At 39.2% G+C, this 16,390-nt stretch overlaps 1 protein-coding gene across 17 annotated transcripts in view; it reads left to right on the top strand.

Annotated features, from left to right (window-relative positions):
- nfixa (nuclear factor I/Xa) overlaps nt 1-16,390 on the top strand; it is a 127,516-nt gene that overhangs the window by 62,768 nt on the left and 48,358 nt on the right. For 16 of the 17 annotated variants that reach the window (XM_089131988.1, XM_089131990.1, XM_039686392.2 and 13 more), the window contains one exon: nt 1,893-2,424. In XM_089131988.1, coding sequence (XP_088988114.1) covers nt 2,007-2,424 — 418 coding nt within the window. In that variant the 5' untranslated portion in view covers nt 1,893-2,006. Of the gene's footprint in view, nt 1-596; nt 1,373-1,892; nt 2,425-16,390 lie in introns of those variants that run through there. The other variant, XM_039686340.2, reaches the window with a different exon arrangement.

Here is a 16,390-nt window from a genome sequence, read left to right as displayed (position 1 = left end):
ATTGTGTCCAAATGTTTGCATCTGATGCTGACTTGTCTTCGGAAGAAGTTTAGAGAGAGAGAGAGAGAGAGTGTTGTTCTGCTGGTGACTATGTCTGTCTTTGCTCTTTGTTTGTGCGGCGAGTCTAAAGGCAGCTGCTGGTCTGTTAGCGTCTGCTGGGAGTTCTGGCCCGCTCGTTCACACGCCGCTCAATGGAGGGAGGGGACGGGGCAAACGGGGACACTGCTGTGCGCTCGCTCGCTCGATGGAGGAGATGGCAAGTGTGTTGGTGAAAATGGCAAAAGTGCATGTGTGAGTGCAATTCTTGAGGACAAGAGGGGGGAAAATGGAGGTAAATCCTGGTGGGAAAGGAATACGGGCGGCGCCACTGATTGGCGCATGTAAAATGAATGTGCTCTGGACTTTGCAGTTGCACAAGATAGGAACTTGTTAATTTGGCAAAGTAAGGAGCCAACCCAATGACCGAACCCTACACTCCCCCAGCCCCCCCCCCGTCTCTTTCACCCTCCCTCCCTCCCACCCATTCAGCCCTTCAAGCGTGCGCATTGGCTGAGCGATCGGGCACCCGGTGCCAAATAGGTGGGCTCAGCTTCGCGCTGGCACACTCTGAGGCAATGGATAGGAAACGAGCATGGAGAGGAAGAGAGAGATAGAGTTGGAGAGGAAAAAGGGGGAAAAAAGAAGCTTCTATCGGGTTTGCCAGCGGTCGTACGCGCTCTTCCAACATTGATTCGGTTCTCTCGTTTTTTTTTTTTGTGTGTGTGTTTTTTTTTGCGCTCTCCATTCGCTCCTCTCTACCCCCCTCTCTGTCTATCTCCCATTCTCTGTCTATCTCTCGCTCTCTCTGAGTCGAATGCAGAGCACGCATATCTGAACAAACACCACTTACTGCTTTGCCAAACATTTTTTCTCTTTGTTATTTGCGGCATTTGTGTATTTATTTGTGTATGTTTTTTTTTCCTCTAACAGTGAGTACAATACTTTTTGATTACGAGCAGTTACGTGTGTCCGCCTTCCTGGGTTCACATGTAATGTTTTATTTTCGTTTTTGGTGACTGGCAAAATCCCCATTTATTTTTTGGCTAACTTTTTTTTTCCCCCCCTCTCTGGTTTGTGTATTAAATATTTCTCTCTTGCATTTCTTGATTTCTATCTCCAGAGCTATGCCACTGTTTGGCTCCTCCAAGAATTTTTCTTCTTAACCGACTGGACATTTTTTGTTAATTTTGTGCTGCAACAACAACAACAACAAAATACATACATATCTACTAATAATCGGGGCATGTAGTGTCGAGTCGAGTGCCAAGAAGACATTTGACTCGTTTTTCCGCTCCATATCGGCCGGCAGAGTTTATGATGAAAGTGCAGAATGGTAACTATTTAATTTTGCTGTTTTGCTGCATGTCTCGTGTGTTTTGTCCGTGGCGTTCTGTGTCCGTGTGGCGGTGTAGTTTGGATCAGGACGTGCGGTCGCAGGGGTTTGGCACAGGCGACAGTGAGCAGCTGTTGCGGACTCTTTACGCCTGTCCCTCAAAAACATCATTGTCTGTTTTGAACTGAGAAGAGGATCTCTTGAAAGCCAACAATGTAGAAATGTAGATTGTGTAGTAAACATTTTCTCAATGGAACGTCTACAGTTTTATTACGTACTTCTTGTTAAATCTAAATCAGCGTTGCAGTGTTTGTATTTATGTGACGCTTATGACGGATGTGTGTGTGTGTGTGTGTTTGTAATCCTCACAAACACGCACGCATACGTTTTCCCGTACCTTCCTTTGGCAGAGCGTCGCTGAGCCAAACCTGCTGTCGTTGGGCTCATGCTCCGCAATACTAACGTCTTCTCCTCTTCCCTCCTGCTTCCCGTCTCTCCCTCCCTCTCTCCGTCCCTCCAGGATGAATTCCATCCCTTCATCGAGGCTCTCCTCCCGCACGTGCGGGCTTTCTCCTACACCTGGTTCAACCTGCAGGCCCGCAAGCGCAAGTACTTCAAAAAGCACGAGAAGCGCATGTCCAAGGACGAGGAGCGCGCCGTCAAAGACGAACTCCTGGGCGAGAAGCCCGAGATCAAGCAGAAGTGGGCGTCGCGGCTGCTGGCCAAATTGCGCAAGGACATCCGGCCGGAGTTTCGCGAGGACTTCGTGCTCACCATCACGGGGAAGAAGCAGCCGTGCTGCGTGCTGTCCAACCCCGACCAGAAGGGCAAGATCCGGCGCATCGACTGCCTGCGGCAAGCCGACAAGGTCTGGCGCCTGGACCTGGTGATGGTGATCCTGTTCAAGGGGAGCCCGCTGGAGAGCACGGACGGAGAGAGGCTGGTCAAGTCCCCGCAGTGCTCCAACCACACCCTGTGCGTGCAGCCGCACCACATCGGGGTGTCCGTCAAGGAGCTGGACCTGTACCTGGCCTACTTCATCCACATGCCAGGTCAGTGGGTTACGCTCTCTTGCTCTGTCCTACAGCTACTGATACTTGAACGTGTTCATTTAAGAGGGGTCAGAACGCAGGGTAAGGTGACACCCACCCATAGTCATCATCGCATCCAGCGCACGTATAAACACCAGGGACGAAATTACACTTCCCACGCTCTGGGAGTAGATTTCTACAATTGGAAAACTCATTTTAAAAATAAGGCAAATTTATCTATCTCTCTGGTTATGCTCTGTGTGGAAATCCTATTTAAATCTCAGACTGATTCCTGTGCTTTTCAGAGAGACGTTTGTACGCTAATAAGAAACAGATAATTATTACTTGGCTTTGTAAAAATACAAATTCGGTGCGCAACTGGAAATTAAATTGGGAACCCTGCTGAAATGTGAACAATTAGTCTAGAATAAATCTGCCATTGCTTGTTTAATTTAATGAATCGTTTTTATAATATTGTGATTTCTTTGTGGTACTTTGTGTTTTCTTGTTAATACAACCGATACACTAAGCGCCTGGCCTTCTCAGTTCTTCGGTGCCATCCGGTTTTCTCATTGGCAGTGTGTTTTACAGCCGGATCATTTTAGCGTGTGTGTGTGTGTGTGTATTCATGGATAAGTTACCAGCACAGTCTCATAGACTCATTGCCAAACACTGTTTCTGACACGGCTAACACTCTCTCTGACGCACACAAGATCGGCCAAACGGCTCCGTAATGCTGTGATTACAAAGATGAAATTGCTTTCTCGTCGCTTTTCTTTTTTGATAATTCATTTTAATGTTTAATTTTATTACAAAATTGTTTTCAGTTAAAAACATTCCAACAAAATATTAGCAGCAGAATTTAAAGCTTTAAAGGCTCTGGTTTACTCTGTGCCCAGCAGGGCTGGCCATCGCGGTGCCCGTTCAGAATATTTTCTGCTGTACTGTGTCTGTACTGGTCTTATCTTATCAGGCTAATTCCAGTGTGCGCTGCCGCTTTTATCAGGCTCCAAATAGCCCCGGCGGAGACTGGCACCCCGCAGGGCAGCCGTGCAGAATCCCGGGGCCCGTTGCGTCCCGTGCCAGAGCTCAGGGGGCCTTTCTCGAGATGCACACGGCCTCCATGCGTTGCTCTGGTTGAGGGCATTTTATCGTTCTCAAATTAATTTTATTCTTGTGCATTCAATACTAAAAGCACAATTTGAAACCTAATTTGAAATGGCCTGAAGGTTGAAATCAGGTATTTGTTGTGCGTGCCAAAAGAAAACCTGCATTCTTTGGTTCAGCTGTGTATTTAATTCGTTTTGTGTCGCTTTGTTTTTATTTTGTCCTTGTGATTGTTTATGCTCTTGTCAAACTCTTTGTTTATCATTATTAAATGTGGCCTTCATTGTCACACACTCAAATCGAGGATTCCTCTTTTGTGTCCACAAGAAAGCAAGGAGAGAAGGGACAGCTTCGGGAGTCGCTACAGTGATTGCTCTAGTTGGCACTATTGCAATGCCTTTGGTGCGGGAGGATGCGTGTGTGTGTGCATGACACTTTTTTTCATCTCTCTCTTTTTGTTCAACACTTCACTAAAACATTTTTTCCCCTTGTTATTATATGTATGCTATAATAACAAGGGAAAAAAAAACGTATGCACCGTATGTTAACTTGCTAGTGAGACTTGATCCCAGGCCCAAATCTTAAACCGCTACCCCAACAGGTTTTTGGGATCTGACTGGAAAATGTTCCACACTTCACTAAATTTAGGCTTATTTCTGTGCGAAATGAATAGTTTATTTAAGACCCAAAGTAATAGCCCAGGTGTATTGGAGGTAAATGTGTTTTAAATGTGTTTCCATTAAGATTGGTGATTATGGGGAAAGTCATCCTAACGGAGGGAAGTGGCTTTTGGCTGAAGAGAATATATTAATTTTATATGCAGGGCTGTATTGTTAGTGCTGCTAATATATCATTATTACGAGAATATCATTTAAAGTGTTCCCTGCTTCAGCACTCCGCACAGGAAATTTGATATTTAACCATTAAAGAGGTGTGAATAATGTGCTTTATGCCATTTCATGTGTTTAACTGCTGCTCTTTAAATGTCTGTTAAATTTAAGAATATGAAAATCTGTGTTTGCTAGACTAGAGCATTTATTGTTTTCAACGACATATTGGACACTCTGGTTGTTTTAACCCAACTTTGGGTCAAAAATATAATGAAAAAAATTAACCCAATGGCTGGGTTTGTCCATATTTGACCCAAAGTTGGGGTTAAAACAACCCAGCAATTTTTAGAGTGTATTGTTTCAATACACATTCTTGTTTTCTGCAAATAATACTTTTTTCTTAGTAATAATGACTATTTCCCAATTGTGTTTCACAATGAAATCAGATTCGAAGGCGCTTTCTGATGCGAACACATGCGTAAGAGCCTGCAGTGGTGATTTCTCTCTGTCTGGATGTGGCATTGTGGGAGTGTTTTGTTTGGAAATGAAATGTTTGGAATAGCTGTTAAACAGATTATTTCAGCAGTCGTCATTCACTTCGAGCCAGTGTACATAACGCGTCTCTCTTTCTTTCATCACTCATTCTGCTTCCAAGTGTCTTTCTTTGTCTCTGTCAATCTTCCTGGCTCCTTCTGAAAGTCCGATAGACTGTTGAAATGAAAGGAAAATCCACCTCCTTGGGTCATAGGTCAGATTGCACTGGTCAGAGAGAATCTCCAAACATCATACATTTTCCGTTATCCTACATTTCTCCTATATTTAGGACTGCGCTCGGCTCTGACTCACCTTGGCTTCTGTGTGTTTGTTTAAATATGCCACCGCAGTGCTATTAAGCTTCTGAGATGTCTTGACTATTTTTGTGATTTTTAAGTCTTCATGCTCGATTCAGTCCAGTGGATTTGTTCAAGAGAGACGTGAAGTATAACTTTCTCAGCTCCTCACACACCGGAGACATTTATGGGCTTTTTAAGAGCACAAAGGAAGGATTGTAAAAGTGAAACACATTAACAAACAAACCAGTGTCAGCTCTACTGAATGAGCACCTGCTTTTAAACTCGACAGGAGGGACAGACAGAGAAAGAAAAGTAAAAAAAACTGAAGCTGAAGCTGCGTGTAAAACAAAAAGAGGCAAATGTTTTCTCTTCTCAGTTGCTGGTCTTTCTTTAGTTTTTTTCATTGTATTCGTGTCAAGCATGACATTTGTCTACAATTGCTCTAAGCAATATATTTACAAATAATATATCTAGTGATGATATACTAAACAACTGAATATCAATCCTTCCTTATTCTACAAATATGAAGGATCTAGAGATTTTTATATAAGTGTCTCAATTTATTTTTTGGCACGTTCTGGTCATCAATTTTATTTAAACTTATTTATGCATTTTTTATGCATAATGAAAATTATGAAGGTAAATAATACTTTTTAACACTTATTATATATTGCTGCATATAAATACATTTTAAAATGTAAATTTAAGTAGTATTTTTAGAGTAAATGATGTGTCAAACGATTAATCGCGATTAATTGCATCCAAAACAAAAGTTTGTGTTTACATGATATATGTGGGTGCACTGTGTATAATTATTTTGTATATATATAAATACACACACATGCATGTATATTTAAGAAAAAAATATTATTTATATATAAAATATTTATATATAATATGTATATATTTATATATATATAATATTTATATATATAAAATAATTATACACAGTGCATCCACATATATTATGTAAACACAAACTTTTATTTTGGATGCGATTAATCGCTTGACAGTCCTAATATATATATATGTACATGTATGTGTGCATATATATATGTATATATATTTTGCTCTGAAAAAACGATATTGAAAATATTTAATTAAAAAAATGTCAGATGTGCTGAACGATTTTAAACAAAAACAGTAAAAATGTGTTTACGTGTATCTAGAGAGAGAGAGAGAGAGAGTAATGTGGGCCACTCACAACGACTCTGATTACAAGTCAGAGAACACAATGCCGAGCTCAGTAACAGCACAGGCCTACTCATTACACACACACACACACACAACGCAACGGCCATGGAAAGCTGAGCCATAACTCAAATCTATAGGAGTAGAAGTTCTGCATTAGTGCTGTTAGATTGAATTCTCATGGAGCTCATTAGATAAAACCTCTTTAGAAAGAGGAGAAAGGGATGATCAAGATCGCCGAGGGGCGAGAGAGAGGGAGACGGAGAAAAGGCGAGGGAACGGGGGCAGCCTCGTCTGCCATTTTTTGGCACCCAGTACGGTGAGCTCTATGTAGAAGGTGCCAGAACCTCATCGCTGCCAACCTCTCTCCCTCTGATCCTTTCTTCCTCTCTCTCTCCCTCTCTTTTCACCCATTCTCTGTGTCTCTCTCGGGGGGCTCAACCCCAGCGTCGCCCCCGTCGTCTTGATATGTCCTCCTATTTTCAGCTCAACAGTTACGTCAATTATTTTTTTATACAATTAGATTTTTGGTGTGCGTATTTGCATGGACATGTGCGGGGAGGTGGCACTTGTTTGCTTTTTTTTCTTCTTTTTTTTCTTGATCGACTTTGTAGGACGTCGAAGACATCTCATTAATAGGAATTATAAGTTTACGACTTCTGGTTCCTAAACGATTCCTTTTTTAGTACTTTTGAAGAAAGCCCTCTTTCATATAAATATATTTGTAATTATTGAATAGTTATTAGTTTGAACACTAAACATTATACCAGGTTCAGGTAGCATGTCATTCAGTGAGTGAGTCATTTAATTCATTTTGATTTGCTGAATGACAAGTTACCTGAACCTGGTATAATGTTTAGTGTGGTATAACTATTCAATAATTACAAATATATATGAAAGAGGGCTTTCTTCAAAAAAAACTTTCTTCAGGGCTTTCTTCTAAACTTATAATTGAACTTGTCATTCAGTGAGTGAGTCATTTAATTCATTTTGATTCGCTGAAAGGAGTCATTAGACTGGATCAAACTGATAACCATAGGTTTGTGAGTATTTTTGACATTCGTTAAAGGTGCACTTAGTAATTCTGTGTTTTTGTTGCAACATTGTTGATGCAAAAGATTTCAGGTTATTCAATTATTTTACCTGATCCCATTAAATCATATTTTACTGATTCAAAAAGCTTTGAATCGCAGTTAGCCACGATGACTAATTTGTTTTTGTTTTTTTAATAAAAGTGTCCGATACCGGGATAAAGCTTTAAAATGTCAGCCCTCATGATAAATCCTTCATGTTATATAAAATCCTTTCATTTGTCCACTGATATGATTGAAGGATCATTTTAGGACCGTTTATTTTTTTTTGTTTAAAACCTTTCAATAGAATCGAATTTCACTGGTGATGCTTTATGTTTGTTCGTGATGCTGCACATTTCTCATGGAAGAAAGAAAAACAGCACAGGTCTTTCAGAACAATCTGAGCCGTTTCTCAAAGGTCAGTTTCTGTCAGACTCTCATGGGCTTCGCAGTTTTCGAAGCGTTCCCTCTCCCGGCAGAAGCACGAAGGGCACAAAACTCTTCCTCAGTGAAAGCCTCAGCCGTCATAAACACATTTTTGCCGGTGTTACTTACCGCATGTGAAAGAGAGAAGGTGTTGTGTTTTTTTGGAGCTCCTAGTAAGGGAAAACGTTTGACAGGCACAACAGAAACACAGCGAATCAATTCTGGCATGCGTTTGTGTGTAAGGGAATAGGCCTGGAAAGTAGTTTGGACACAGATCTAGGCCGCCCGTCTCGGTAAGCGGGAAAGAACGCAGCGAACAAGGGATGAAACCAGAGAGAAAACGGCAAGGAACAGGGGGATGGGATAACAAGGGAAAGAAAAGCTGTTGTGTGTGTGTGTGTGTGTGCGACGTTTCATAATAAGAGTGTGAAAAATAGGCCTATAAATGAGAGTGTGTAAAGCTTCATGGCTCTCAGCTTCAGAAAGCCCCATTCATCAGACGGGAGCATCTTCCCGCTCTTAAAACAATGAAAGGCAAACCCCCCCGTTCTCTCGAAGCAGAGGAGAGTCTGTCGTTTGTTTACAGAGATAACAGGATAAACGAGAGAAAGAGAGAGTACGAGAAATAAAGTGTGTGTGTGTGTGTTTTTGTGTGCCGAGACAGAGGGCCCCTGTATGCCACCGGATGAAGTGATGGTGGGATAGCGCATGATTAGTATGTTAATAGGCAAATATAAAGTGTTTGTGTGTCTTTGTGTGTTTGCGTTAGATCACTATGGGCCTTATACATATGCATCAACATACAGAAGCGTTTTTGTTTTTGAGCTGTGTGTGTGTGCGCTTGATTGTGAGTTCACATCGGTGTGTATTTGCATACGTACATGTTTCGGCATACATAAAGCGCGTGTGAGTGTGTTCAGGACTTTACCACCTGTTGGTCTCTGTGGGCTTCAGACTTCTGATTTTGGTTTCGTCCTTTTAAAAACTCCATAAAATAGCCTGACAAGGCATGTTCTGTCTACTCTGTTAAAGGACAACTCCGGCGCAAAATGAACCTTTGGTCTAATTACACATTGCTACCTAGTCAACCGTTATCTGAGATTTGTTTTCATGATTGCCGAATGTAAATAGTTTTATCTCTAAAAACAGTTTAGCCTATAACGCTAGTATAATGCTAGTATATAGGGCATAGAGTAATGACAAATAAAAATCGCTTGTTATTACCACTAACAAGGCTCTAAATAGCCCCACACCAAAACGACAGCATAACAAGGGTCCCTACATTCAAACCGAAGCGTTGAGAACTTTGTCAGTGTCCATACAGTTCAATAAGAAGATATTTTATACACACAGTAAATTTCGCGAATACAGGAAGAAGCCATCTTTGAAAAATAGTCTCTACCAGTCGATCTACGAACGCCGATCCAAGTGCGCTGAACTGTGCAGAATCTCCAATGATCCGTTGTTTCCAGAAGAAACACAAACCGTTTACTTGTCTTCAATATGTACACGTAGCCTACTGTTCGCGCTCACCTTATCACCTTATTCACATCTCACCAGCACACTTGGATCGGCGTTCGTAGATCGACTGGTAGAGACTATTTTTCCAAGATGGCTTCTTCCTGAATTCGCGAAATTTACTGTGTGTATAAAACATCTGCTTATTAAACTGTTTGGACACTGACAAAGTTCTCAATGCTTCGGTTTGAATGTAGGGACTCTTTTTATGCTGTCGTTTTGGTGTGGGGATATTTTGAGCCTTTTTAGTGGTAATAACAAGCGATTTTTATGTGTCATTACTCTATGCCCTATATACTAGCGTTATAGGCTAAACTGTTTTTAGAGATAAAACTATTTACATTCGGCAATCATGAAAACAAATCTCAGATAACGGTTGACTAGGTAACAATGTGTAAGTAGACTAAAGGTTCATTTTGCGCCGGAGTTGTCCTTTAAAAAAGGCTTTAGTTACGTCACAGCCTTTAGATGTGATTTTGACACTTGCTGATTGGTTGTCGGGGGAGGGACATTCTCTTTCTAGAGAGCGTTTGATTGGACAGTTGTGCAGGATAATCGTCGATGGTTTATTTTTCTGGTCTATTTATTAGAGCCAGCAGGCTGATATTAGGCATTTTCCAAACTATCGGTATCGGCATTTATAATGGCCGATAAATGAATATTTCAAAAATTAAAACGGACGAAACACGCTTCAATCATGTCGTCTAGTTTGTCCTCCAGAGGGCACTCTACACCATCTCTTTTGGCAGCACTTGTGTATAACGCGCCACACATCCTGCAACCGGCTGATCCAGCCAGAGTCGGGCAGAGAGAACCGGTTATCCGCAAGTGAGATCATCGGTGAAGTGTGTTTATGGTGAGTTGGTCAGTGAGTTTATGGTGAGTTGGTTAGTTAAAACTCATAAATAACTAACGTTAGGGAAATCTGTTCATGTTTTGTTGTGAGTTTCTAAAAAAAAAATAAATAAATAAATATCGACCGATATATCGGATTTTAAAACCAACAAATATTTTTATCGGTATCGGCCTTCAAAATCCTTTATCGGTCGTGCTCTAGTATTTATACCTGTAAGAGAAAAGACATTTCTTTCGAATTGTTATATGCTAAATTTTTTTTTGTTAAATTGTCAACTATTAACTTGCATTATGTGTAATGATTTCCTCAAACATTCCGGATAAGGTTTGTTTTATTTAGAAATACTGTCTTTAAATTTTTTGGTCTATTAAAAACCGTTCATGTTTTTATCATATACATTTTCCTAAGCACCTTTAACCCCCCCTAACCCACGTATTAACTTTTGCTATTTTTGCTTTGTTGTAGGGATGCAGTGATATGAACATTTTGGCCGATACCGATAACCGATAATTTGAAAGCTGTCAACCGATTTATTGAAAACCACATTTTTATATAATTTTTGAGAGCCTGAATACATTAAAAGCATGACCAAAGCACACAATTATATTATACCTCATTATAATTTTATGTAGCCTACTGTATATGACAGACTTGCACTTTACTGTATTTCCCCTTTATCGAATTGATTCCAATCATATTTCAAGCCATTCAAAACCATCATGGCAAACAGTATTCGTCTGAAGTGTCTCAGCTGCCGGAAATAATACATTATTTATTGGCTTTAATGTATTGGCCAAATTTTCCGGGCCGATAACGATAGCACTAAAAATGAACGTATGTCGGCCGATACCGATATTGTCGCTGACATATCGTGCATATACCTACTTTATTGATATATGATATAAAAATAATACTTTATTCGCATGACAGTATCTATTTTTACAACAATCAACATCCAGTAAACATCGACATCTACTTTTATTGTCACCTTTGATCAATTTAATGCAGCCGTGCTGAATCAAAGTTTCTTTTAAAAAAATTCATACAGCAGAGTTTTCTAACACACACACACACACACACAATCTGTGGTGACAGCAGTCCCACACAAACACATGCTCCGCCTCCACAGTCCATTGGCAGTGATGGGATTGGCTCCGATTTAGGCTGGTGTCATGGCAACCGATAAACCCAACATACCTTGTTGTCTGGGCTCCATTCAGGGGTTCTGTAAGGCCAACGGCAGTTCACATGGAATCAGTGGCCGAATGTTGGGATAGACATCATTTCTCTCAGATGGGTTTTTAAGGGTAATATCTTAAGTACCACATCAGTCACACGGAGAGGGAGAGAGAAATATATATCTACAAATATAGAGAGGAAGGATTTGAGCGTCACACATATTTATGTAGCATGGCTACTTGCCCAGAGCTGCCTCCTACACGTGAGAAAGAAAAGAGAGCGCGTCCATAATAAACGACTGTACAGTTCTCTATTTTGAACCGCACCATTCGTCTCGCATGAATATTCAGCTGCATGCATGTGATTTGCAATCTTTATGTCACATTAAAAACCCCGCAGCTATGAAGGAAATATCCATCTGTAGGCCACGTTCAGCTTCGGAGCCAAACTAACACCACCTTACGCTATTCACACCAGCTCTCAGGAACATTTTATTTATTCACTTTTGCAACATGTCTCACAGGCACTGGGATGTTTACACTCTTGGACACACACACGTGCACGCATTGTGCAAACAAAGATAGTGGTTTTGCATGGCAGAGTTCAAGGATTTTATTTGGTTTTTCTGTAACTGCAAACAAATTTGAATATCTGCTCCATCCATTGAAAGTCAAATATTCATGCTGAGCGAATCCTCTTAAATGCTTTGTTAAATTGTACAGTTGTGTTATCTGTGCACGATTGTGTGAATGTACAGTAAGTGAGGGAGACTTATTTATACAGTGATATTTATTTAGCATATAACAGTGTAATGCGTCTGTATACATATAGATTTGGGTGGTCCCTAAAATGGTGATTTCAGGTTTTACTATCCTTGTGGAGACGTTTAGTGTAGGCAAAGTGTATCACACACACACACGGCCTGTAACAGTGAATGCATGCAGGGGATCTGGTCAGGAAATGTTTGCATTATAGTATAAGCATTTGGCTTTAAATGATGCTGAGCAATGTTTAAGACACACACACACACACACACATACACAATATTTCACATCTGGCAGGGGACATGTGCTAGTCTTATTTGCAGAATGCACGGAAATGTTCTGGCTGGCTCTTTATGCTCGCATGTCGCAGGCCTCTCTTCTGCATGTGTGTTTAGGAAGAACAGAATGTTGCACATTTTATTAAACATATATATTTCACTCTCTAGCCTGTAGCTCATATTGCCCAGTCATATTTATAGAGTCCATATGACTTAAACAATTATATCTTATACAGTAAAAACAGTAATATTGTGAGAAATCATTTCAATTTTCCAACTCTTTTCTATTTGAATATATTGTAAGATGTCATTTATTTCTGTGATCAAAGCTGAATTTTCAGCATCATTACTCTAGTCTTCAGTGTCACATGATGATTTGATGTTCAAGAAACATTTCGGATCAAACATTATTATCAGTGTTGAAAACAGTTGTGCTGCATAATATTTTTTTAGAAACCGTTTAGGCCTATATATATAATAATAATAATAAAAATAATATATACAGTATATTATAAAATTCAGGATTTGATGAATGGGAAGATGACACATGTGTGTGTGTGTTTGTATAACCCCAAATTTCACTTTTTGATTCAAAAGATCCATTCCGAGGCCAAAGGTGAAATAAACTGAATGGGTCGACCGACCCATTTTGACCCATATGTGATTTTCAGGGCCAATGCCGATACCGATTATTACAGATCAAATAGACCGATAACAGATATTTTATTTTATATATTACATATAAAGACAGATAACCGATATATTATTTTATATATTACATATAAAGACCGATAACCGATATTTTATTTTATATATTACATATAAAGACCGATAACCGATATTTTATTTTATATATTACATATAAAGACAGATAACCGATATATTATTTTATATATTACATATAAAGACCGATAACCGATATTTTATTTTATATATTACATATAAAGACCGATAACTGATATATTATTTTATATATTACATATAAAGACCGATAACCGATATTTTATTTTATATATTACATATAAAGACCGATAACCGATATTTTATTTTATATATTACATATAAAGACCGATAACCGATATTTTATTTTATATATTACATATAAAGACCGATAACCGATATATTATTTTATATACTACATATAAAGACCGATAACCGATATTTTATTTTGTATATTACATATAAAGACCGATAACCGATATATTATTTTATATATTACATATAAAGAACGATAGCCGATATATTATTTTATATATTACATATAAAGACCGATAACTGATATTTTACTTTATATACTACATATAGACCATTTCAAAAGATGTAAACAACACTGGTCCAGAAGCACTTCCTGTTTCAGTTTTTTAACACTACATAAAAGCTAGGATAAAATACAACCAACAGAACATTTAAAATTGAATCAAAAAGTTAAACAAACATCTTTAAGATCTTTTCTTTACATGTGAAATAAAGAAAACAGTTACAAACTGAAACAGGAAGTGTTTCTGGGCCAGTGTTGTTTACATCTTTTGAAATGGTCTATAAAGACCGATAACCGATATATTATTTTATTTTGACGGGTTTCCGCGGAGATCTCTACGTTTCTGTGTGTTTATGATTTGACGATAACTTTTCTCAGTTGAAGCATTAAAAAGCTCATGAAGTGACTAAGCGACTCGCGTAAGTGTGTGTGTGTGTGTGTGTACGTGGTAAATGAAATCACGCGCCTGCGCCATTCATTTATAGACACGCAGGATTCATATTTAAATAGTCTTTTTGCGGTTTGAAATTCGATTTGATTTGTACTGACCTGCTTTTTATTAATTCATCAAAAAGTTGAAAATTCTGTGATTTTTCAGCTTTATACAGTAAATTTCGCTTTTCGTCTATTTTCTGCATTGCGGAAATCACGGGGCTCTATTATATTAAGATATTTTGCAACTTCAGTGTAGTAATTTATTGCTTCTCCAGCAAAATCAGCTGCTGCCCTAACTTTGAGAGACAACTGATGATCAGTGAAGCAGCTCCAGTCAGCAAGTGCTCTCGGTGTGAGAGTGCAAAACTTTCAGTGCCTTCAGCTGTCCGCTCAGTTCCGACAGATCTGGTTGCATTAGAGCCAAATAAAGCGCATTTCAAAAATAAAATTATTTTATTGGCAAATCGGTTTTAAAATGGCCGATAAACCAATAACCATAAAAATTAGTAATATCGGCGCCGATAATCGGTCGACCCCTAAAATTGATTATACTAAGTGAAAGTGTTTAGACACAGACAAGTACAAGAGTGATATCTGGATCATGTGCTTGCATGCTTTTTGTTTCTGTTTTGTACTTCTTGTGTGTGTGTTTGTGTCAGCGAGTCTATACTGATTACGATTAACTGCTTTTATCTCCAGCCCTCTTAATCTCTCTCTTTCACCTTCTTTATAGAGTTTTTTGTCTCTTTGACACATACTCAGATGTTTGATGTACTCTATCACACAGGTGTGTGTGTGTGCAGGGTTTGATGTGTGTGATGTCGCCCAAAGGCGTTCTGTGTAAGTAGACTTGGGTCATTTAAGGTTGCCATAGTTTATGAGGGTGTGACTTTGTGAGCATGAAGCAAAGAAAATAAACTATATGCAAATCATTTTAATGGTTGTTTTAACATATTGTACGGAATTGTTAGAAAACATTTCATGTCTATTCCTCCAAGGTTATTTAGTAAAAGTGCTTGTTTAGTAAAAGAGTTTAATTTAGAAGCGCCAGGAGCTGTAGAACACTGCAAGTTCTAGTACGCTATGCTGTGTTGAGCGGAGAATGTTGTTGTGTGAGATCTAGTACGGTTCTTTGATAGTTTTAGAATAGTATCATAAGTGTTCTAGAACATTACTTACTGTTTGAGCATATTAATTTAAGGGTTCTAATCTAGAACATTATTATGAGCTCTATAGCATGTTTCTTTGAGTGTTCTAAAACATCAACAATTTGAGTGAAAACCGACTGTTCTAGAACATTGAGAGCTGCATAATAGCATGTAACATTGCTCTGAGGATTCTAGATATTTATTTTGAGAGTTCTAGAACATTACTCTAAGATACCTAGCACATTATTCTGTGTTCTAAAACATAGTTCTGGAAGTTCTCCATGGGTTCTAGAACACTTTTGAATGATTGTGAGTTCTAGAGTCAAGTTGACTGTAGAATTCTCAGATGGAGTGAGTGTGAGCATTCACTGTGTATGTAACTGCAGATGTCAGAACGTGTGTGTGTGTGTGTGTGCAAACAGACTTTCATGTCTGCAGACTCAAGCACATGAGAACCTAAATATTCTTTAGTAACTATCAGAGCTGATGGACTTTAATCCAGTGTTTGATCACAAAGATCTGAGTGAGGAATTCTGAAAGCAGAACACACACACACACACACACACACCCCTCTGAATATTTACAAGTCATGGCTTGACATGGAAGGAAGTCAGACAGAGAAAGAGAATTGGAAGATTGAAGGCAACGGTGAGAGAAATCAGAGACTGAATTAAGAGAATGTGACAAACACTAGTGTCAAAGGAAAGCGCTGTGTGTATGTGTGTGTGTATGCGTGTGTGTGTGTGTGTGGTGGGTTTTCTAAGGTCACAGTGCAGAATATCACACTGGAATGTGGAATGCTGAAACACTGCCAACACAAGCACATCAACTACACACACACTGTTCTCTCTCTCTCTCCACTCCCCCTCTCTTGACTCAGTCATTTGTGTTATGAAAAGTGCTTTAGTATGTGCATTATGTCCAGTCTGAGAGCTCTGTATACGTTATACATTAGACACAGTGTATCATACACACACACTGGATCAAACCGTGTGTCGGCCACATGCTCACATTGCGAGAGCCCAGGACTGCTCTTCATTTACAATATTTCTCTCTCTGCTGTTTGTTTACTTTGCAGGTAAATCAGATGG

Source organism: Pimephales promelas, chromosome 6, assembly GCF_988280905.1.
Source record: "Pimephales promelas chromosome 6, fPimPro1.hap1.1, whole genome shotgun sequence".
In the NCBI taxonomy this organism is placed as follows: domain Eukaryota; kingdom Metazoa; phylum Chordata; class Actinopteri; order Cypriniformes; family Leuciscidae; genus Pimephales; species Pimephales promelas.
Note: the sequence above shows the minus strand (reverse complement) of the source record. Positions and strands in the feature narration are given on the sequence as shown.